The sequence below is a fragment of the Mytilus trossulus genome, chromosome 1 (assembly GCF_036588685.1).
Source record: "Mytilus trossulus isolate FHL-02 chromosome 1, PNRI_Mtr1.1.1.hap1, whole genome shotgun sequence".
Classification (NCBI taxonomy): Eukaryota; Metazoa; Mollusca; class Bivalvia; order Mytilida; family Mytilidae; genus Mytilus; species Mytilus trossulus.
This window is the reverse complement of record NC_086373.1, coordinates 91081367-91107259: the sequence shown is the minus strand read 5'-3', so window position 1 is coordinate 91107259 and position 25893 is coordinate 91081367. Positions and strand designations below refer to the sequence as shown.

Sequence of the window (25893 nt, the reverse complement as noted above, 5' to 3'; positions counted from 1 at the left end):
CAATTTTAAGTTTCTCTTTTCTTTACTTAAGATACAAAATTGTTATTTATAATGGTACTGTTAGGTAGGATGTCATATGAGAAACCTGTCACACAAACTTGTAAAACTGATAATACATATCCTTCATCACACTTATACACACACATCACAATACACATCAGTGTTGGCAGTGAATAACTTCTTGGTCCTTTCTATGTATTTATACATGTGTTACTATGTTACAGTTACCTACATTGGAAAATAATACCGGGTAAAACAGTCTTTTAAATGGGGCATTAAATGATCATATACACTTAGTAATGAGGTTTACCTGGATTTACATTTATCACAAATTATTGACATTACAGTTACAAGTAACTTTATGAAAAGTTAGTCTTTTTTAAACACAGGATTTATATCCCTTTTTGTAAGTACACAACAAAAAATGGTTATGTAAAGGACAACATTATAGGAAAGAAAGTGATGATGACATTGCATTCAGATCTTTGGATAGCTTAATTTGAAATAGTGTTTGTGTGAATCACAAATCTTAAGGTTTATCTGAATTAAACATCTTCACATAAATGAAGTATGGATGAGTTGTATTCACAATGGTGGGCAATAAAATGGTGGGCATATATAATGGTTCAATGCCCACAACTGAAGCAAATATAAATGTGGCACAAAGAATTTAAATTAAAAAAAAAAAAAAATAAGAGTGAAAAAATATCAATGGTTAAAATACTAAACAGGCAGACTGTAACATTCACATGTTTGACATATTTATGTCTTTTGTGTAGCAAATACATTGTGAGATTATTTGCTGTAGATTTTTTTTTACATAATTAAAATGTATAAAGTAAAAAAATTGTTTGTACTAAAGTAACTAAGGTGTTTTTTTTTTTAAACTAATGTTTAATTTTTTTCTTTCTAAATTTCAATTACATGATAGGTGTCTTTTAAAAACACTGAATCAAAAAAAAAAAAAAAAAAAATTGCAAAGCAACATCACTTCAATTTTGACTGTTCAAAAACTATAAAGTCTTTCATTTTAAATCAAATTTAAATATCAAAATATGTCTTGAATATGAAGTAAAAATATTTAATATGTCTAAACCTTAAAACAAGATACAAATATTCTGAGCCTGTGTCTCTTGCACTCTAATTATTTCAAACAAATAATGTTTATGAGGTTGCACATTAACAGTGAAATAAACAACAATTGTATAAATGCATCTTTCCTAATATGTCTCAGTCATATACAACATTTATAAAACATTCATCACTATTCTTCATGTCTTTGCTGCCTCCAATGTTTGTATGAAACCATTTCTTAATCACTCAATCATCAATGTAAGGTAACCAAAATGCCTAAAGATAAGGGAAATAAATAATTTAAAAAAAACAGTAAATAGCGTGGAATTCAATATATAACAGTAAAATAATGCATGGACAGGTTAAAGATGATCATCTTATAAAAATAACCTATACTTTGATGGATCATCTTATCTCGGGACAAGGACAGGTATTTGATCATGACTAAACATTAAATAAAAGGCTGATAACTATCTCACAAAACAAACAAAAAATGTTTAATTAAAGGTTTACCAAAGAAATACTTTAATAAAGTCTTTTTACAATATAAACATACATCCTTATCTTATTTTCCTAGCGAGTCAACACTTATGTATCTCAGATCTTAAAGACAGTAATTGCCAGTTTTCCTGCTGCAGATCATGTTACTCTACAGCACTCCAGCTTCCAGCACCAACAAAAGCTGGCCACTGAGATAAAGCCAAAAGTGCAGAAGTTTTTTTTTAACACCATAAAATCAATCATTCAATCCTTACTTTTTGCTTTAAACTTAGTACTTTTTATTTGGCCCTTATCATTTGTATGCCCCATTTATGGACATTATGTTATCCGGTCTGTTTGTCTGTCCTGCTTCAGGTTAAAGATTTGGTTAAAGTTTTTGTTCAAGGTAGTTTTTGATGAAGGTAGTTTTAAAGAAGTTGAAGTACAATCAACTTGAAACTTACATGTCGTTCACATGTTCCTTAAGATTTGACCTTTATAATTTTACTGCCAAATTAAGAGATTTTCACGATAACTGAACATAGAAAATGATAGTGCTGATGGGGCATCTGTGTACTGGAGACACATTCTTGTTTGATTTGAGCGTCAATGATGAGTCTTTTGTAGACAAAATATGAGTAAAGGGCAAATATAAAATTTCAATCTAAGTAACTATGATGAGTTTATTTAAATGGTACAGATTCCTTGAACCAGTTATGAATTTTATGTAAATATTTACCATATTTGTACAAGCAGTAGCTAACATCATTAGTTTAGGATTAAACTGAACACATTGGACTGGTCCTGGATGATCACAGTTAAACACAGCCACTCTCACTCCAGTGTCTGTATTCCAACAGTTAATTTTACCATCAGTTGAACCTAGGCAACACAAATTAAAAATTAAAACATAAATACTACACTATAGGTATGTCCCAGTTCCAAAAATTGTACTGCGACAACACTAGGTGTTCATGTATTGGTAATATTAATTTAATGGTCTGTTGACCCTAGTCCTAGTATTGATTTCAAACTAACTAATACTAGCTTTGTTGGCTGAATAGTCATGCAATTGTAACATAGCAGGAAAGGCAGCCAAGGCACTGGTTTCAATATTGTAGATGGAATACTCATTTGCACTGACAAATTAGTACAACAGATAGGAAGATTAATTTACAATTTTTCATATACAAATATTCAATTTTTTACAAAGTTTTTATCACAAATTAAAGAACCCACAAAGAAACTTGAGTTATAAAATAGACAGAAATATGTCTCACCTTTTTGTCATTTTGATAGTAAATTGCAACTGTTGAAAAAGTTGACCTTTCACAAGTGGTACCCCATAAACTGACCTAATCACAAACTAGAACATGTAAACTAAGCAAAAAAAGTCAATAGACCATAACTGAGTCAGTGGAGCCAACTAATCTCCATGACCTAATCACAAGGTGATACATTGATAGATCATGGTATGAATAATGCATCTCAGGTATCAAGATATGGTTTGACACATTTTATAAATAATGTATTTCTTTCATTATTTCATTACTAAAATAATTGACCCGGTAGAAGGTGGTTTTTATAGCAATGTTCACTTAAAATTTCAATCAACTAGTATTTGCCAGTATTTACCACCGGCTTGATCAATACTAGTATTTACCACTTTTTTGCCAACCTTAGATATATGGCATACATAAATAATATATAAATCTCTGGTATCAAGATATGGTCTGTCACATGGCATACATAAATAATATATAAATCTCTGGTATCAAGATATGGTCTGTCACATGGTATACATAAATAATGTATAAATCTCTGGTATCAAGATATGGTCTGTCACATGGTATACATAAATAATGTATAAATCTCTGGTATCAAGATATGGTCTGTCACATGGTATACATAAATAATGTATAAATCTCTGGTATCAAGATATGGTCTGTCACATGGTAGAAATAATGTATCTCTGGTATCAAGATATGGTCTGTCACATGGTATACATAAATAATGTATAAATCTCTGGTATCAAGATATGGTCTGTCACATGGTATACATAAATAATGTATAAATCTCTGGTATCAAGATATGGTCTGTCACAAGGTATACATAAATAATGTATAAATCTCTGGTATCAAGATATGGTCTGTCACATGGTAGAAATAATGTATCTCTAGTATCAAGATATGGTCTGTCACATGGTATACATAAATAATGTATAAATCTTTGGTATCAAGATATGGTCTGTCACATGGTAGAAATAATGTATCTCTGGTACCAAGATAAAGATATGGTTTGATACTTAGTATACATAATGTATCTCTGGTATCAAGATATGGTTTGATTAAGAAATAATTCATGGGGGCTTGAATATATTGTAATTTTACCACGGGTTGGCCCTTTATGACTAATATTTTACCCTGAGCGTTAGCGAGGGGTAAAATATGGGCATAAAGGGACAACCCGTGGTAAAATCTAGATATATTCAAGCCCCTATGAATTGTTTCGATTCTAATAGGACAAATATGGCAATTCTTTTGGATCAGAGCGCTCTAGGTGGAGGCAAATATTTGCCGTTCTCATAAATAAACGGGCTGTAAAAGAACGGAGCAAACTGAATTAGTGACATGTTTTAACTGTTTAAAATAACGTATTTAGATAATTTTGGATGGATTTAAATGATAATTTACTTATATGTCTAACATTTTAAAAAAATGGCTTATACCACATTTTAGCATCGTTTGTTTACGTTTCCTTGTTGTGATGATTTGTGGATTCACAAGCATGAAATATATTCAATTTTTACCACGGGTGTGTAATTAAAGCGTTTGAAGGACGTCATGTTAGAATACATGGTATTTAATTTATCTCTGGTATCAAGATATCGGGTTAAACTTTGCTCAGTGCTCGAATCAAATATTTTTAGTGGTTGTTTTTTTAGTATGAGTACAAAAAACTGACTCAAAAGTTTTATGAGTTCAAGGCCAGGTCTGACACATGGTGTAACTGATGTATTCTGGTATTAAGGTATGGTCTGACACGGGGTATAAATAATATATCTCTGGTATCAAGATATGGTCAAATACATGGTATAAATAATGTATCTCTGGTATCAAGATAAAGTCTGATACATGGTGTACATAGTTTATAAAGATCTAAAAAAAGAAATGAATTGAAGTTAGACTGAAGGCAATAATTAGAACAAAGTTACCAAGAACAAATTTGCAGAGCAACATACTGAAAATAACTGATGATTTGTAACAGTTGGCAAATATGCAGGTCGAATGTTGCCAAACTATATCAGTAAATATAGCAATTCAACATTTAGTTATGACCATCAAATATAAAAAAAAAAGACTTTTGTACATAAATAAGTCCATATTTTTCTTGTTTGAATTGTTTTCCATTTGTCTTTTTGAGGTCTTTTGTAGCATACTATGCAATATGGGCTTTACTCAGGGTTTCCGCTGGCGGTTGCCATTTTTCGCAATTTGCGAAAAAATAATAATTTTGGCGATTAAAATTCGTCATTGGCAAAAGAATTTGGCGAAAGAAATATATATAACGATTTATTTTCAGCCATCTTGTTTATTTACTTTTTTCGGTTTTCTCTAACTTTTCCGATCATTCAATACTTTGAATTCACCTTGAACTCGTTAAGATTTTGACAGAAAATCAATAATCAGCTGATTGCATTCATAGCTATCGACATCAAAGGACTAATTAATAAAGGTGTTGATTGTATAATATGACAAATGATAAGGTTAAATGGCATCTGTCACATGTCACAAAGGGGAATAATTAACTATTTTACGACGCACGTGTTTGAAGCAAAATTTTACGCTTCCTGTCCTTCTTTAAAATGATAGTCAGAAAAGAAAATTGTTGTTATGACGAAAATGTTCAAAAGCAAGAAAGGTCTCTGATTTAAAACTTTATCATTCAACTTTCAAATAGATCATTGATTTGAGTTGGTACTCTCAAAGTAGTTTCACTTACACACGTGTTTCAAGCGTATAAACGTTGCGCACGATGTTCCTACAACACGACGTTACACCAACACGCCGTCAACGAGGGTTTTCTGAAACATTTGACGTACATTTATTCAATTTTACAAGTTTCATTTGCTTTTTTTTATGTGGTTAGTTGATTCCAAATCTATCTCTATTAATTTTGTGATGTCTTTTTACCATGAATTTTATAATTACCTCAAGTTGTTGAAATCGATTAAATAATTTTTACTCTTAATTCACCTTAAAATATTGTATTGTCGTAAGTAATGAACTTGAAGGATAGAAAAATGGGACAGAAGTATACGGTTTTCAATAAATGAATTTTTACAAAACTTTAATCACAGGCTGCTAAAATTGCATGGTGCATATCATCTGTCATTGTAAATTTAAAATATCTTGACTCAACCCTAATTAAAATATATCCGACACTCTGCAAGTAAATAAAAACATATTTACCCCCATTGATTAATTTGAATTGAATTGTGTTAAAAATTTGCTTGACACATATATGTAACTTGTCAAAATACAGCCATTAAATAAAATCATTATAACCCGATCTTGAAAATTATTTTCCCTGTCATTTGAAGTTGCTTGCTTTTAAAATGTGCTTATCTTCTCCTCAATCGTGTGTATAATACGGGGTTGCATTAATTCAATGAAACTGTATTTGACTCTGTTTCCGATAAGTCTTTTAGTTACCTCCGTTTCATGCACAAGATGCACCGTGTTTTTTTCGACAACCAGCATTTTTTTTCAAATTTCACCACGCGATTCGTCAAGTAAAGTATCAGGAACATACAATTGACCAAATTTTGCACACATAACGTCGAAAAAAAAAGCATTTGTTTGATTTTTTCGACGTTTTTCGACGTTTGGACAAAATGGCTACCGTTTTGAAATGTTTCGTAGCATTTTATTCCTGTAAGACCCAAACATGTAGTTAATAAAAAAAGAATCTAGACTTTATGTTCTTTTCATGTATCTAACTTTTGTTTTGGTAAATTATGTATTAATTATTGAAATATCTGGTAAAAAACCCGCATTATTTGCTTGGACAAACGAAATATCAACTTGGACAAAATGGCTACCGCTAGAAAAACGACTGTGTAGAGATGGTTTTATAGAATCTACAATTTTTGAACTCACGAACAATGAGGCAAATGTTTGTTCTTTCGGTAGATGTTATAATTATCTCACATTTTGTTAGTGATTTTTTGCTATGTCTACTTATAAAACTACCTTTTAGCCGTTAAGTCAACGAAAAACGTCATTGGACATTTTTCTTATTCCAGCTTAATATGCAACCACCGAGTCAAACGTTATACGGCAAAAGAACGGCTTTAATTTAACCAAGAACAAACACACTTCGTTGCTTCTGTTAAGTTTCGGGAAGATCAGAGAATAAGAAATAGGAGCACTATACATAAGAGATATAACAGTTGTTCAAAAATGAAACGTTGGACATCCGTTTTTTTCACATAGCTTTGTTGTTTTAATCCTCAAATATACTAGATATTACTAAGCATATGACCAAGAGCTATAAGAACACAAAGGAAAACATATATTGAATCAGTTTTTATAGTGGTTAGTGTTTGTTAACATTTTATTTTTTTTTTCGGAGGAAATTTCGAAGATTCTGTTTTAAATCATAGAGGTTGTAGGAACAGCGTGCGTGATGTTATAGTTTTACTTATTTACGATGGTCTAGAAAAGGAAACTGTCGTTATGAAGAAATCTATTCAAAAGGTTTGCATGAGAGTAACCCTTCAATGTAATGACCACACCTTACAAAAGGGATCAATTCCAAGTGATAAGATGCTTTGTATTGTTGTAAAAACCACTTCTTATTATGGGGGGGGGTCTGGAAAAAAGGAAATTTTTAAAAGAAAAATATAATTGTGTTACTTGGCGAAAAAAATAATAAAGTGGCGATAAATATGTTGTTTTGGCGAAAGAGGTGGCGAAAAAAAAATTGACCCAGGGGAAACCCTGGCTTTACTCATTGTTGAAGGCAGTACAGCGACCTATAATTGTTTATTTCTGTTTCATTTGGTCTCTTGTGAAGAGTTGTCTCATTTGCAATCATACTATACCTTTTTTATATTGACAAAACAATACCTGACCAATGTAATAGCGTACAATTAATTGTCCCAATAGAAATACTTACCAACAAATGCAAACTGTGAATCTGGACTAAAAGATGCTTCCAAACTTATACCTTTAGTGTTCTGAAAGCCCTGTGAAAAATGTGTTTGTTTCAATAATATATCAAAACTACTATACATCATTGGATATAAACAAGAGGCTCTCAAGAGCCTGAATCGCTCACCTTAATTCTTTTGGTTAAATCTCTCATCAATGATTATTTTGGCTTTTCAATTTATTTAAATGTTTTTTGGATCGTCCTATTTTCTTCAAAAGCCCAAAAAAATAATCATTTTCTCCTATGTTCTATTTTAGCCATAGTAGCTATGTTTCTTGACATACAAGGAAATAAAATATAAAATTTATACTAGATACTCTGAAACTCATTTAACCTAAGTTTGGCTGAAATTGATACAGCAGTTTCAAAGGAGAAGATTTTTTAAAATAAGTCAACATGATGAACAAATTGTGAAAAAAGTCTTTAAAGGGCAATAACTCCTTAAGGGGTCAATTGACAATTTTGGTCAAATTGACTTAATTGAAGATCTTTTTTTGCTGAACATTATTGCTGTTTACAGTTTATTTCTATCTATAATTATATTCAAGATAATAAACAAAAACAGCAAAATTTCCTTAAAATTATCAATTCAGGGGCAGCAACCCAACAACAGGTTGTCTGATTCATCTGAAAATTTCAGGGCAGATAGATCTTGACCTGATAAACAATATTACCCATGTCAGATTTGCTCTAAATGCTTTGGTTTTTGAGTTATAAGCCAAAATCTGCATTTGACCCCTATGTTCTATTTTTAGCAATGGCGACCATGTTTGTTGATAGATCATAACTTCGGATACAATTTCCAAACTAGATACCCTAAGAAACATTCAGTTAAAGTTTGGAAGTATTTGGCCCAGCAGTTTCAGAGGAGAAGATTTTTGTAAAAGATTTCTAAGATTTACGAAAAATGGTTAAAAATTGACTATAAAGGGCAATAACTCCTAAAGGGGTCAACTGACCATTTCCGTCATGTTGACTTATTTGTAAATCTTACTTTGCTGAACATTATTCCTGTTTACAGTTTATCTCTATCTATAATAATATTCAAGATAATAACCAAAAACAGCAAAATTTCCTTAAAATTACCAATTCAGGGGCAGCAACCCAACAACGGGTTGTCTGATTCATCTGAAAATTTCAGGGCAGATAGATCTTGACCTGATAAACAATATTACCCCCATGTCAGATTTGCTCTAAATGCTTTGGTTTTTGAGTTATAAGCCAAAAACTGCATTTGACCCCTATGTTCTATTTTTAGCAATGGCGACCATGTTTGTTGATAGATCAAAACTTCGGATACAATTTATAAATTAGATACCCTAAGGAACATTCAGTTAAAGTTTGAAAGTATTTGGCCCAGTAGTTTCAGAGGAGAAGATTCTTGAAATAGTTTACGAAGACAGACGACGGACGACAGACGACGGACGACAACGGACGCCAAGTGATGGCATAAGCTCACTTGTCCCTTCGGGACAGGTGAGCTAAAAAGAGAACATTTATATCAAAGTCTTGCAGAAAATACCTGTTATATTGAAGGTTAAGGTTACAGATGAAGGTTATGGTGGTATCTATCACACTTTCATCCCTAGTTTTTGGTGGGGTTCGTGTTGTTTATTCTTTTGTTTTCTATGTTGTGTCATGTGTACTATTGTTTGTCTTTTTCATTTTTAGCCATGACGTTGTCAGTTTGTTTTAGATTTATGAGTTTGACTGTCCCTTTGGTATCTTGTGTCCCTCTTTCTTATTTAACACATTCATGCCAAATATCATAAGCAAATATCACCAATGTCAAAAGAAAATAAAGTTTTGGCCAATGAATAGTTGTATGCGACCCAAAAGTAATTTTATTAACTATAATTTAAAAATAGACACAAGTTGTCAAATCTTTTGTATTAAGAAAAGAAGCTGTTTTGATAAAGTAATCAAGTTCCATAATTCTAACAGATTTGAAGTGTATGAATTTCAGGAAAATCAAGAAATTACCATAAATGTCTGTAATGGTGTTCCCTGGAAGGCATCAATCAACCTGACAACCTGTCCATTGGTAGATATCAGTATCATTTTACCATCAGGACTAAACTTCATTCCAGTCCAGTCACAGTCTTTATCTTGAGCTAGTTTAAATGTGGCAAATGGTCCCTGTAATGAAACACAACTATTTATCTACAAATGAATAAACAAAACTTTGAATAATACTGTCAACAAGTCCATTTACTGACACTGTATTGCAAAGAAAAAGTAAGTTTACTTATCAAAATGCAGAAACAGTAACAGTGATATGTTTTGGCTGTGAAAGAAAAAGCTATGTAGTATTGAGAGAAAAATGGCACTCTGGAAAGGACAGGCGGACCGCCCTGTGAAAGGGGCCTAGCTGGAACACTGAGTGTCAAATGATATTGTGTTTATAAGTGTATTTCTAAACAAACTGTACAGATTAGCATGCAAACTTATACCATTTAAACAAACTACTGACATAGGAAGGCTAGGGACAATGTGATAGTTTACCTCCTTTTAATGTTATCAATCAGATATTATAGCTTACCCTATCAAATGACCTCAGATCATATAATTTAACACATTCTGAGTTGATACCAGCAGCAAAAATAAGTCCTTCTGGATCAAAAGCTGCAACAGGCCGACCTGATAAATGCATTAATCCCTGAAATACATGTTACAATATAAGTTTATTCCAGTTATCAAATATGATTCCGTCTACAGCCAAGCTAAAAAATTCTAAATTTCTATGTGGATCTCCATTATTTACATTAGTACATGTACATGTAGTATTTGATATTTTAGAATTGATTATATTATCATGGATGATTTATTTTAATTCAGTGATTTAATTTCTTTCTTTAAACATGAATGCTACTAGAAAATGTTACATGTACGTTCTTGATTATAATCATAAAGTTTAAATAAAATCACTGTTTCTTGCAAAAGTAGTTTATTCAAAGCTGTTCAACATCTTTGACCTGAATATTCATCTCTAGTTTTTATACTTGAAGGCTTATAAACTGTGAACCAGCCTGTTCAATTAAATAAACTTACCTGACAGTTCTGTGAACGCAAATCCCATAATCTTAGTGTTTTATCTAGAGATCCCGAGAGGAAAGAATCATTTATTGGTGACATGTTCAATGCTACAACCCTGAAAGACATAAAACAAACATTATTTAGAACTGCAGAATATATGTAAGACCTGGTTTTCTCTGATAAGATATGGTTTATTTTAACAGGACATTAGAAATGTGATTTTATTAGCTAAATTTATATCAAATAAAAACTTATTCTCTTTTTTAGTTGATTTCTAACAAATAAATATGCCAATGTAACAGTAATCAGAGAAAATGATTCTAAATATTTTATAATCAAAATTTTCATGAAAAAACACAAAATATACACATCAAATATAGAATTTATAAATTAGTTTAAACTGATTATTTTTCACTCTTAATCATAGCCTCACCTGAATTCATATAATAATGAAAAAGGGTAACCATCTGAATATACATGTACATGATGTATGTAATTGAATGCTCTCATTTTAAGGTCACATGTTATGTATTCATAAGATTTTAAGATAAAAGAAAATGTGGTAATAGTGCTAACATGACAACTCGCCATGATTACACAAGTTTTTATATAAAATATTTCTACCAGCAAAAATACATAGTATTCTTATTAAAATATTTTCTTATTTCATTGAAACTTACTGAAATTTCCCAATTGTCTCCCTTGACCATGTTGACAAAATGTCTGAAGCTGGTCATTTGAGTTATATTTCATTTGTCATTTCAGTGCATTTTTTAACTTACTGTGCAGTATGTGCTTTGATCATCGTTGAAGGATGTACAGTAACCAATACTGAATAGTGATTTACTTCTATGTCATTTACTCATTTATTCTTCTTATTTATATATATATAACTGAGATGTGATAATCTACTTACTTTTTAGTGTGGCCTGGAAAGTATCTAATGTATTTATTGTCATGAAGAGACAGATATCTGATGGTATCTAAAATAAACAATCAACACAAACATAAACATGTTGCATATATATCATGAAAACTGTTGTAGGTCATTGTAGGTGGTGCATAATAATTTCTAAAATGTTATAAATTTGACATCATTTGTAAACTATTGTAATTTCACACTATCCTAATCTATTTTTCAAATTGAACATGACTGCATTGTAAACTACCTTAACCAAAAACCTCCAGACTACCATTGATTTCTACTGTATGTAGAGCATATTAACAACTGTCTATTTTTTTTTTTACAAATAATCAATCAGCTGTAGACTTTTTTAAATGCTCATTACTTCTCAAATAAGGGCTATGAATTTCCTGTACATTTGTATGTTCACATGAATTTACGCTATGCATACACAATTTGTATATGAAATTCCTCTTGTGAGTTTACATGTCTCCAATATGAAGTTGTAAACAAAGAACCCCCCTCCCCCTAAAAAAATATAATAAAATATATACCATCAACTTTGGTTGAACTGTGTAATGCTGTGTTGACTGCGTGTGTATAACAAATCAAATCCACACCATACTTCTTACTGTTTAAAGTTTTCTTAGGCCTGTAAATAAAATCATTTCCTATGATACATGTACATGAAGTTATAGATATGTGAGTTTATTATCATGATTATAAGTACATATTATACAGATATTAAATTTAAAATCAATTACCACAGTTCATTATACTGTGTAGTAAATAGGTATGCTTAAGTTATTAAAAGACTTCTCCGATCAAGAACTAACAGCAATTGAACAACGAATTGTGCTAGCTTTTTTATAATACCAAAAGATCAGAGTACTGACATGAAACGCAGTGAATAAATAATGGGAAACAATGTACATAACATGCACATCTTACCAAACAAGAGAAAACGTCAAAATAAAACGTCAAAACATGTGAAATAAAAAGAATGAAAACGTTGCATGAAAATAACCCTGTACCACCCTTTTTTTACTCATAGCAAGCTACATGCATGCTTTATTTGCATCAAAGCAATTTAAAACAACAAATTAATATTTTACAATCAATGAATCAAGACTTCCTGTCAATAATTCAACTTGAATTTGATGCAAACATATAGGCACGTCGGTTGTGAACAGACATTATTGGCTAAAGTGTAGGGTGTGAAAGTGTATTGTGGGCAAACGGATCTGATAGTGAGTGATACTGCCAAGGGGCATATTGATTGGCATTGATTTTCATACAATTCTGTAGTGGTAAGCATAATTCATAATTGCACATGTGAGCGTGCAATCAAAACCAGATAGATGCATTCTAGACCGAGAATTTTTTGTCCCATGCAACGCGTCGAACATAAGACTATAAAACCAATAAGTGATAATTATGCTTGCAGCCAAATTATTTATGAAGGAAACTTGTAAGCTTACGTTCCATTCTGGCAATCGTATATGACGATAGAGTCATCATCACTGCTTGAAATAAGAGTTTCTCCGTTTGCCGAAAAGTCTAAATTATTTATTCGTTCTGTATTTTCCCTAAATACTTTAGCAACTCTGAAGTTTCGAACAACATTGTCAGTTAACTTCATTTTGTGAATTCGTAGGAGGCGCTGTTGTTTATTTACTCCGTCATATTGTTTTAGTATCACGAAACACCCAAAATGCTACAAAGCAAACCATTGCATAAATAAATACAATAATGATTTTTGAAAAATACACACACTAAAATAATAAAGTTTTTCTATATTTCTAAGTAAAGAATGAAAAAAAAACCATAGAATATAACACCAAAATCATGAATAATATACATCACACCGAACTATTTATTGCCGTTGTAGTGCAATTTAAACCTTACTCTAATTTGGTATTTAGATGTTTCTAAATTAATGTTCATATTTTAAAAACAAATCTAAGTGTTAAAACAATTCTGACCCCTTTACATATTGCTAATCGCTTTATTGTCATTTATCTATTAAAATAAAGAGATTCGAACATGTTTAGTCTTTTGTTTTAAAGACTTCATTAACTGCGGGACAAGATTTGAGGACACCTTGCCTAGCAGACGAAAAAAATATCTAAGCTAGATATACATTGGTCTTGTTATCTCTGTTATGACCCCTTTAAAACTATGACACGGTAATATACATTCATGTGTTTCCTGTCGTCCTGTTCATAATAGTAGGTGCATTCGAGTTTCTATCATAAAACTTTAATGTTGCTTCTTTCTGCCATATCAAAATTAGAATGCATGAATGTAATCTTCAAAATGTTGATGATTTTCTGTAACTGAAAAAGAAGATATTTCAGTTTACTCTGGCTTCTTACTGCCTTGGAATAATCAAGGATTTGTATAGTTATACCCTTGGAATAATGCATCAAATATCTTGTCATGTCAAGATATATCATTTTGCTAATATGAGGCAGGCATAACCTGTAAATCAGGGAACGAAGTCTCAGCAGTGATCGGGAAGGACGTGCGCCCTGCGCCTATAGCGCATATTCACCAGAAATGGCGCATAGAGTGACAAATGTAAGCGCCCACGTGGCGCACGATATTTTTTCACATCGTTTCGAAACGTTTAGATATCGTCAAATAGATTTCCGATCGTGTTCCGTGCCGCCATGTGTGTGTACACAACTGTATGATGTTCCTCCAATCATAGGAGCACCTATATATTTTAGGACGTCTCGGGTGTTTCCTTATGGTAATAGAACCATGCGGTTTAACGTCTCGGGTGTTTTCCTATGGTATTTATAGAACCATGCGGTTAAACTGATAACCCAAAAAACGTAATTAACCATCATTCATGATATAATTTTTTTATAAACAACTTTACATTTGTGAAATTTGGCTATTACACACGAGATTTAACTCTAATAATAATCTTTTAATTAGTTTAGCTTGCTATTATTTCGATTGAAAACCCCTGAAGCCTTTTTATGAAAATAGTTTTTGTCTCCATCAACAGCGCTTAACTGTCCTTGTCATTTTTTGGTCTTTGGCTCGTTTTGACATTTTGTAAACATGACTTCAGCGAATTATTGTTTTATTCTATCAATTAATGGTACTCTCTACTGTTATTCTTGTTATCGTGATGAAGTAATAATAATAATACAAGAAGTGCAGAGGACGTTGCTGAAATATCCTCTAATACGCAACGTCTGGAATGGGTATGGTATCGACGAAGACCCAAATTTAATGTAAAAAAAAAACATGAACATGAACAAGCCAAGGTAACAGTAACAGTTTAAACATTGTAATTTGTAAATAAAGGTTATCTTTAATATTGTCCGTTTTGGAAGAAGTTATTGTATATTCATTGAAATTACAGAATCACAGGAACAATATCCATGATATTATTTAAAATCATTAAGGTAAGTACCAACACATCTTTTCCAAAACATGAAAAAATAATGATACTTTTTATTTTTTTACAGAAGTCAATTCAAATGGCCCACTCATTTTACAACATGGCCCATTATTTTTTAAAATGGCCCATTGAATTTATTTTTGAGGGGCCCTGGGCCCATGGTGAAAAAAACCTTCCAGATCACTGAGTCTGTATGAATTATTTTTTTGTAACTTAAATATTTGTTAAAAAAAAGAAACGGAAATACTGTAACGTTTCCGATTTTGGTTCTGTTGTTAGGGATTTTAGTTGTGACGTTATTTAAGTTATGACGTCATATGCAATGTAAACAAAGAAACGCTATCATCAGGTAACGTTTTTTCATATCAAGGAATTATTAAAAATGAAATTGGTATTGCATTCCTTCCTATTTATAGTAGACTGATAAATATATATTTTACTCAAAGATTCATACAAACGAGACCGAAAAAAGTAAGTACATTGTAGATTTCTGCGCAGGTCCGGGATTTCAAAACATGACATAAAAAAAATTGAATGATTTTGAGTTCATTAGTACAATGAAAAATTCGGGAAATTTTCCAGAATTTTTTTTTTCATTGAATTTTCTACTGTTATTGGGGACTTCGTCCCCATATTAAAAACAAGCTTTATTTATAGTCGGCAAAGTATACAAACTGAGACAACATAAGCTTTATAAGGAGCTTTTTAAATATCGACAATCGACACAACATACAAGATATTTATAACAATATTTTCCTCTAGGTGAATGGAGGTGTGCCTTGATTGGCAGAATTATGTTAACAGATTACAGAATACATGACAATTATAACAATACAACACATGATACACATACATTGCTGTGACTTCTTACTGCCTGATTTTCCGTGTCTAATTAATGCATCAAATCTCTTGTCATATTAGCATGTCAAGAGATATTGTTTTGCACTATTTTGCTTTCATGCCTTAAACGAGGGTGGTAATACACCTTATCGCTATTTGTCTGCCATTACTGGATATCACACAGGTTCTCATAACATTTTGATGTAATTAAACACCTGACACCACAATGAAAATTGATTGTTATAATTGCGTTAAAAGTTCAAGCTGCCAGGTCAGCCGGGTTTAGCGGTAAGGTGTATGCCCTTTAACGTCAGGCGTTCAACAGTCATTTTTGGCTAGCGTTAGCGTCGAGTTGGTCTAAATTTTACTGTGATTCGTCAATATATCCAAATCTTGATTCATCATTCATCTCAAAAAATTATCATTGCTGTTATTTTTGGAGAAAAAAATAGCATGATTCGTCAAAGTCACCTGATTTTTTTATCGTCTGAAAGAAAGTGCATATTTTATCGTCATGCACTAAAAATTACTGTTAACCGTTAACGTCAGTTGGCAAGAATTTTTACCTTTATACGTCATGGAGGTACCCCCATTACTACCCTCTATAAACACAGACGTCCCTGTAAGGAATCAAAGCAAAAAGTGTAATAGCCTTTCAAGACGTCATAATTATTTGGACTAACTTAGATTGAAGTTCACATGAATAAGGATTCAATCAGGTCAAACTATTCACTTGCAACTAGCAATTGTGAATAATTCATTATTAATGTTTCCTATCATATTTTGACAAAATGGAACCATACTCGTAACTGGCTGTTTAAAGCAAATTATTATTTCACATTTCACTTTCATTAATGACAATGAAAGATTGAACAAACAAAAATCCCAATTTAATTTTTTTAAGTATCATGTACATGTACCTAACATGTGCCCCTTTAATAATACATCAATCCATGCCAGTATATGTATATGGACCATAATTTGCTATTGGGCTCGTTTCCTATAACTATAGAAAAGTGATAAAAATGTGTATTACTGTAAGAAAAGTCGTAACTACGTCTAAAGAAGCCTTTACTTTTATCAACATACAAAATTGTGTATGCTACTCTTCCCTAGAAAAAAAATTGAAATTAAAAAATTTCAAAGATTATACGACCGTATTTTTGTGTCGTTTCTCGCGTTACTTTTCACCTTCCGAAGTGCATAACGCTGACTGATTTATAGATAATGGTCACCGGCAAATTTGTAACTTTTGCTTTCAAATAATAAAGAACATTGACCAATAAGAATAGTCAAAGAAAAGCCGAGAATTATAAGTATTTCTGTAGCAGGTGTAAGAACAGTGGCGTCACTTTGGAGTCCGATTCCGTAACGCAAATTTTAGATGATGCAATCTGCTTTGCTGTTATAGAATTCTTCATAACAATATGCAAATATAAACTCTCGCGAGATGTTCAAACAGGTAAATCAGAGAGGATTTACATTCTAGTTCTTTTCCTTGTAATAATTAAGTTAGAAAATGACGTTATCGTTATGCGTTACATTTCACACAAAACAGAAGTCCAGTTATTTCCTTTTTTTAATAAAAATTGTTTGTCTATTCATTTCCGGTCATACGTGAAACATGTGACTAACATGTGATCACGCGATTACGGCCGGATATACGAAATTCTAGGTCTAAACGTTGTTTTTGTTTCCAACGGGATGTTAGCAAACATAATCTGTAGACTTGTTTCGTCTTGTTTAAAAGAGGAAAATACAATTTTCCAAGAGATTGCGCCGGGGGTCTATTATTTTTCCTATGTGCATAATGTTACATACGATCCTGTGTGAAAATAAATGCCCAATGACTTGACAAAATCGATTTCAGATTTGACAGACGTTAGAACACACTTTGTTTCCCGATAACGATGTAAAGAGTCCTTGGAAAATTCAATCGAAATTACGTCTCTTATCAATGTACCAATGCTCTTTGGATTGATTTTACTTTAGCAGTAAATATTACTGGATATTTTAGGTGAATAGATATAATTTAATAAAAAATACATGTTAATATACCGTTACACTTGGAATGTACAAAGTTAACATCTTTGTCACAATTTTTAATGATTTTTTTTATTCATGTTCTGCAAACACTTATCAGAAACGCAATAAACTTGTCAAAGGAGAAGTAAACTTTTATCATGCATGACTTGAAAGGAAGTACTTTATTGATTTTAGCCCATTAAAGTAGGTTAAAATGTGGAAACCATGTAGATGGTGTACAGGTCACAAATATCACATGGTGCCTATTTTAAAGATTTTAATTCCAAGTTAAAAGTTTTTTCCTTTTCTGGATTTAAAGAATTTTACATTGCCAATGATTTGGAATAAATTGTATATAACTGGAATTTCAAAACCAAATATAAATACATTTTTTGGCTTAAAAATCAAGATACAACGATTATGGTATCCTGTATCAATGAAGAAAAAATGGAAATTTCTGAATAAATTGTACTAATTGTTTTCAAAACAAGCACATATTTAGGAGTTTTATAATACTGTTACATTAAAGATGGATTTTAAGAAAAAGCATACTGTTCAGATTATTTTAAGCAGATTTTGCAATAAAATAAAACTTAAAAAATGCTTTTGGTTTCTTATGGTTTCCTGTCGCGTTTAAAAAAAACTTTAATTTAACATTGAAAATAGATTTTAAATATTAACATGAAGCAAGTAACACTAGTAATGGTGTTCATTTATGTCTTTTGAAATATATTGTGCAAAATAAAGAAAATAAAGATTGGTTTCCTGTTTGGTTTCCTGTCACGTAAACGGTGAATCAAAATGTATTAATTTTTTCTTGAAAAACTCAATTGTTCCATTAATACTATTCTAACATCAACACAACCCACAGAATAAAAATTAAAGTTTTAGAACTTATAAAAAAGGATGCCAAAAGAAACCAAAGGTCGAATACCAAATTATGGTCCATATGCAAATATTGTTTGCTGTGATATCTGACTCACTTCTTACTGTCATTGATGGACATGTTTATCAGAAGGATTTGACAAATATAATCCTGTTTACATAAAATTTAATGTGAAACTGAAAAAAGAAACCATGAAAAATTTAAAGCATGACTGGAATTTGACAAAAAAAAAAAATTTATTGTTTTAGAAAATCAAAAACTTGACAGGATTTTAAGAAAATCAAGTGCCAAAAATCAACTAGAAGTTTAGAATATGTTCCAAAATTAATCAAGTTAAAAAAAATTAACATATTTTTTGTGGAAGCTAGCTATATATATATAGGGTTCCAGTATTTTTAAAAGATCACTGTCAGTCATGTATATTTCAAAGCACCATTATTTTTTTTATATTTGGGGTTTGCTATAGAATATTTTGGCAACTTGAGGTTTCATGGTTACTAAAGCTTGTACACAGGTAAAAAAGAGTTGAACATTTCATTGGTTAGAATTTAACTTCCAGTGATGTTTTTTTTTCTTAAATGCGATGAATTGTTATGTGAAATTTGTCTATACAGTGTACATTGTACTGGACAGGACAACATTTACTCGTGCCAAATGTTTTCTGCACAATTTTTTGAAAAGGGCAAATTTTGAATTTGTTTTTATTTTGTTATCCCTTTCCTGTAATAAAACTGACACTCCAGTACAGAGTTATACCAATAAATAAAAAAACAGCATTGGCCATTGTTATAAAAATGTATATTTTTTTTCTTTCTAATTGAACAGGTACGTCAGTTGGCTTTGTCCAGTCTGTAAATTTATTTCACCACACAGACAACCTAGAGTATTGACACATTTACCAGTCAATGGATGGACGTTTAATTTTTACAAATACTCATCTTACATCAGTTGTATAAGGAGAACGGACACTGCTGAGATGGCCAATCAAGATGTTGTGTCTATATTTTCATCTGCTGTTAATTCTGTACTGCCCCATCATTTGATACGTAAACATATACAGTTGGATCACAATGGAAAAAATTTGGTCATAGAGGATAAGAAATATAAGTTAGATAACAATGTTTATGTTGTTGGTTTTGGGAAGGCTGTATTGGGGATGGCCAGGGCAGTAGATGATACTTTATCACAGCACATAGTTAAAGGTATTATTAGTGTACCTACAGGAATTCAGGAAAATTTCAGAGATGCTGGCAAGCTGTAAGTGTACAATATTTAATGCTTTGATGAATTATGTTTTTGTATTGTAGTATTGACACATGTATGGAACTGAACACTGTCTGTTCTCATTTATCTTTAATCATTTTAGGCAAGCAATTATAGGAAAGCTTATGGCCATCAACAAGGAGAATTACCCATACATTACTGGCAGCTATAAAAAGCCAGACATGAAACATTTGAGACAGTTTCATTGATAATACCGGCTGAATGATATATATATATATAAAACCAATAACAAAAAAACAAATATGACAGATATCAACCAACAACAATCACTGATAAACAAGCACAATTTTTCTAGAATATATGTATAGGGTGTCGTTAAACAATTAGTATTTATATTATTGGGTGTATATTTTTCTTATGGTAAAAGAAGGTAGTATTTTTATATTATACATTTATTACCATTTCTTATGGTAAAAGAAGGTAGTATTTTTATATTATACATTTATTACCATTTCTTATGGTAAAAGAAGGTAGTATTTTTATATTATACATTTATTACCATAACTTTACTTACAACAATATGAAATAGCTTTTGCTAAGCTAGAAAGATTAAATAATAGGAATTTATGGTGATGAACAATCTTTGGTTAAAGTGGATTATATTTTTTGAATTTCATTTCTTTTTACCAGTACATCTCACTCTCACACAAAATGTTACAGGGGAGATAATCTAAATTACACTATTACAAGTTCTTAGATATAGATAAAATCATTAATGTTTCACAAGAATCCATAATTTGTTGCAGACAATATTCGTAAGGCATTTATTTTTTTTCATTTTATTTTCTTAACAAAATACACCTTTAATGACTGCATGCAAGTGCTCTGAATGACAACAATGCACAGAAAAAAACAACCTGATGGTTGAGGCATAAAATATAATCTATAAGTATTGGATGCTTCTTTTAATAATCTTAATTGCTAGTAAATGTGTTGATCATGTACACATTTTTGGATTAGAATTACAAGGACTTAATTTATTGTATTAACCTGAAAAAAACAAGAACATACAGAATGAATGCTTGTCTTTAATTTGTATTATTGTGATGTTTGCTTCTTGTTCGGTTTTAACATGCATATATATACATTCATATAAAAAAAGTATGTCTTTATAAAAAAAGCAAATTAACTCATTTTATTTATTTCTGTTATAATCTTTTGCAGTGATATGTTACTGGATTCTAACAGCAAAATAGAGGTGAGAGAAGGATCTAAAAACAATATGCCAGATAAAAGTTCTTACCAAACTGCTGTGAGAATTCAGGATTTGGTTTCTAAACTGAGGGAAAAGGATCTCCTAATTGTCTTGATATCAGGTATTTATTAAGAAAATATTTAGGGAGTCTTGTCACTTGTCTGCCATATACTAAAAAAAAATGCAGTATGATTGCTTATGATACAACTCTTCACAAAGACCAAATGAAACCAAAATAAACAACTATAGGTCACTCTTACATACAGCCTTTTACAATGAGCAAAGCCAATACATGTTACTTGATTGTCTTCTGTTAAGTTCTTCTTTTAAGAATACTTTCCTTATTTGAGTCATCCATAAATCCTAATTTTTCAGCCACACTTAAACATATTTAGGTTGGTCCAAACCCTACCGAAAGGTTGAAACAGTGGGTAGGTAGGTAGATAGGAAGGCATTTTTTTCAACAAAGAGAAATTAAAGTGTCAAGGTTTTTAAAGCTCCATGCCATCTAATTAAAAAAGAAAACTTTTTCACATCAGGACAACAAAAGATTTTGAATAGGCAGCTATTTTTGGGGTAGGTACTAAGGGTTAGGACAAACAAACATAATCTTTTTTATGGCCTTATTTGTGCCAATTTTTATTATAACTCTAGTAGTCAAATAGTTCTAAGCATATTACTTTTCAAAACAGTGTAAGTTTGGCTGATATGCAGTCAAACATCATTTAGCTCTTATTAAACAATGTTAAAAAATAAAATTAAAAAAATAAATATTGAAAAACCTTTTTGGCAATACATGTACTGGGAATGGGAATACATTTGTATGTCTAAGAGACAACAACCCAACCAAAGAGCAGATAACAGTCAAAGGCCACCTATGGGTCTTCAACACAGCGAGAAAATCCCCCAGCTGCATTTAAAAAAAAACTGTTTATATTTCTTTACTTTACTCCTATAATAATCATTCATTGTAATGACATTATAAACTTGGAAAGTCCAATACATGTGTCTCATTTAATTAAAATAAATTGTTGAGAACATTAAAAAAAAAAGGTATAGTGCACAATAATTAAAATGAATTCATACATTATTTTTATTTTAATAATCCAGGAGGTGGATCTGCCTTGTTGCCACTACCAATACCACCAGTTACACTGGAGGAAGAATTGGAACTTACACAGATTTTGTCTAAAAATGGAGCCACCATTGATGAACTTAATATTCTCAGGAAAAATATTGAAGTTTTGAAAGGAGGAGGCTTGGCAAAACAAGCATTTCCAGCAAAGGTGTGGTGATAAAAGATTCTTCTAAATTGTTTTCTTTCCAAATAGTATAATATACAGATTACTTTATACTTTGGGTACTAGCAAACAAAAAGGCTAGGGTATTTATAAAAAAATAAAATATACAAGTTTGAAAACCATTTGTTCAACTTTTTTGATTATTTGGGCTTTTTTAAACTTTTTTGATTCAAGCATCAATGGTGAGTCTTTTGTAGACTGAACACACATCTGGCATTATACAAAATTAAAACCAAAATAAAAGGACCAAATATAGATCTTCCTGGTCTTCTTATGAGTTTAAGTAACAGCAATGAGCTTTTAAAATTTGAACAATTAAAAGAACCTATTCCTACACTATTACGAAAAATGTATAACTTGATAAGATTTCTTTTGTCTACCATCTTGAATATGTAAGGAAGATGAATTCCATGGTAGCTACCCTGTATTCTATTACGTTATTTAAACAATATTTCATTCAAAATAAATTGAATTAGAATAAGATTGGGCAACTAGTCAAACTAAGCCCACTTTTTGTGGTTGCCACCTGTTTTATGGAGAATTTCTAGTCTAGATATCATAATGATACAATTTGATAATTTTCAAAACTGAGATGTCAGCATATCTATCTGTTTATACTTTATAGACATCATACATATAATCAGTCTGCGCCAAAAAAAAATTCATCTACTAGTCTGGACCCTCTATAGCAGGAAGTGTCCCTATATGACTATATAAAATTTTGAAAATTTTCACTAGTCTAAATCAATATTTACTAGCCTGGGGCATCGGACTAGTGGCTAACTGTGCAGACTGTATAATTATGAACATTTCTTTTACTTAAAAAAAAAACCCAAAACTAAGGATCAAGAGACAACAATTAAACTAACTAAGAGTTGACAGCAATAAATTTTTATTTCATTATTTATAATTAAAAGTTTAAATTGGTAATGAGTTAAATTAAAAACTTTATTTAATTCAGTTTTGTGTATTTTGTAGGTTGTTGCCTTGATTGTGTCAGATGTTATAGGAGACAAGCTGGAGATAATAAGCAGTGGTCCCACGGTGGCTGACAAGTCTACCCCACAACAATGTCTGATGATTCTCAAACAATTAAATATACAAGACAAAATACCAGTATCTATTAACACTCTTCTTGTAAGACGTACAAGGGAAATTACTAAAAGTACAGGTGCTGTGGAATATACTGGAGGAACACAGTGGGAACATGTTCAAAATGTTATCGTTGGAAATAACAAAATGGCGCTGGCCGCAGCCTCTATGAAGGCAGAACAACTTGGTTTCCTGCCTATCATTTTAAGTTCTGTCTTAGATGGTGAGGCAAGTAAAGTTGGTGTGATGTTTGGAATGCTTGCAAGATATGCTGCACTCTCATTTGGGTACAAAGTATCAAATCCAAAAAGTAGTGACTATGTTCAGTTGGAATTAGATCTGGTGTCAAAAGGGGTTCCGAAGAAAACCTTGAAAAAAGTAGTTGCTCTGGCTCACCATGCTTATAATATTAAAAAAAACATCTGTATACTGACTGGAGGGGAGACAACTGTGCAAGTAAAAGGTTCAGGAAAAGGAGGGAGAAATCAGGAGATGGCTGTTGCTTGTGCTTTGGAAATAGACAAACAATGTCATAGTGATACATCAGTTCTGGCAAATTTTGATTTAATTTTTCTGAGTGGTGGAACAGATGGTATAGATGGACCAACCCCAGTGGCTGGTGCAGTGATAGATCAAACATTTATACAAAAATGTAATGACAATAATATGGATGCATTGACCTACTTACGAAACAATGACACATTTAATTTATTTGAGAAAATAAGTGAAGAATGTTTTATACTAATTGGTCATACCGGTACAAACGTAATGGATATACAAGCTTTGGTGATTAAGAGCAAAAAATGAAATATTTACACCAAAGAATGAATGTTTATCCTCTAATGCATATATTTTTCTCATCAAAATGAGTTAGCAATATTTTGTAAATCAGCAAAGTTTGAGTCATTCTGGGAACTTTTTGAGAAAACACAGGGCGACCTAGTCACATTAAAGATGGAGAAACAAATGACCTAATTATTTTCAGATCCTTTTTATATTTGTATTTATATTTATATATATATCTATACAGAAATCCAGACAATTTGTATTCAATACCATATTTATATTATGATTTGTTAAAATGAAAATAGAAATGTAAAGCACAGCTTTCATATTTAATAATTTGGATTTTTTTACTGGCATTTATATCGGTGAAAGATAAGTATTAATAGATATGTTTATTTGTTCCTTGAAGAACCTTAGAAATACAAATGGGTTTTTTCATCAAACATACAGTTTAGGGGGAGGAGGGTATTAGATAGCAGTGCAAGTTTTTTATAATCATTTATTGTTGAATGATTATTTTCCCTGAAAAACATCAGCTGCCAGTATAGGAAATATTAGCTGGTTTAATACTTTGATTGTGTACAGTAAAGGTCTGACAGTGAGCTTTATTTAATACAGTATTTTTTGTAACTATTTTGCTTGTTTGAATGTTTTATTATACTGTTACATTTGTATTTAAGAATAAAGTGCTTTTCTTTTACTGATTTTTCTAATATATATTCTTTCATGCACTGTTTGTTATTCTTAGCTGTTGTTGGGATCAAATAAATGGAAAATGTGTCCATGTGACAATGTTGATGACCCTGCTTGCACATACTGTGATGAAGGGACATAAGTAGAGAATTGAAAATTTAGAGAACAGAAACCAAAAATTCAGCAATTTTTCCATTTACAAAAGGACATAACTGTAGAACGGTGAAAATCAAACCACCCAAATTCAAAACTGAGTTTTGTGGTAATACACATTTTGTATAAGTTTCATAACATTTGATTGCAATCTTAGTAAAAGATGAAAGCTTATATTGTAGTGTTTACCATGTATACAGATGAAGGGAATGTCCCCTCATTTGTTGCAGGGGCTTGAATCAATTATTTTTAACCTGCCATCCTCATGCCAACCTGATCAGTGCTTTTATTTTGTTTTTGCTTATTTTGTATGGCCCACCTACAACAGTAGAGATGCCATGTGTTTTCCTGTCTGTGTATTATCTGCCTCCAAAGTATGCCAGACCTAGGGATTACAATAGTGGTGTTAACTATTTGTATAAAGCTTTATTTTTTAGACAGTAGTAGACTTGGAGTTTGATACCTGGTATGCAGAGGCCTCATGTTACAGAGTTTCCCTCT

General features: G+C 31.3%; 2 protein-coding genes across 3 annotated transcripts; one reads left to right on the top strand and one right to left on the bottom strand.

Moving 5' to 3' along the window:
- Window positions 1–300: 300 nt before the first annotated feature.
- Window positions 301–13411, bottom strand: LOC134690421 (WD repeat-containing protein 82-like). The gene is made up of 9 exons (XM_063550393.1): window positions 13195–13411; window positions 12268–12365; window positions 11726–11792; window positions 10825–10924; window positions 10316–10432; window positions 9757–9912; window positions 7738–7807; window positions 2294–2436; window positions 301–1350 (listed from the first exon to the last, which is right to left on the bottom strand). The coding sequence occupies exons 1-9, from the start codon at window positions 13353–13355 to the stop codon at window positions 1321–1323; spliced, it is 942 nt and encodes a 313-aa protein (XP_063406463.1). The 5' UTR covers window positions 13356–13411; the 3' UTR covers window positions 301–1320.
- Window positions 13412–13800: 389 nt separating this feature from the next.
- LOC134690402 (glycerate kinase-like) lies at window positions 13801–25246 on the top strand. Of its 2 annotated transcripts, none has more exons than XM_063550376.1 (5): window positions 13801–13902; window positions 19714–20145; window positions 21337–21488; window positions 22478–22653; window positions 23647–25246. In XM_063550376.1, exons 1-5 carry the CDS (start codon window positions 13895–13897, stop codon window positions 24565–24567), a joined length of 1689 nt encoding a protein of 562 aa, XP_063406446.1. In that variant the 5' UTR covers window positions 13801–13894; the 3' UTR covers window positions 24568–25246. The 2 variants fall into 2 exon arrangements, with proteins under 2 accessions (XP_063406446.1, XP_063406454.1); XM_063550384.1 differs by having other exon boundaries at window positions 13807–13944.
- The last annotated feature ends 647 nt before the right edge of the window (window positions 25247–25893 follow it).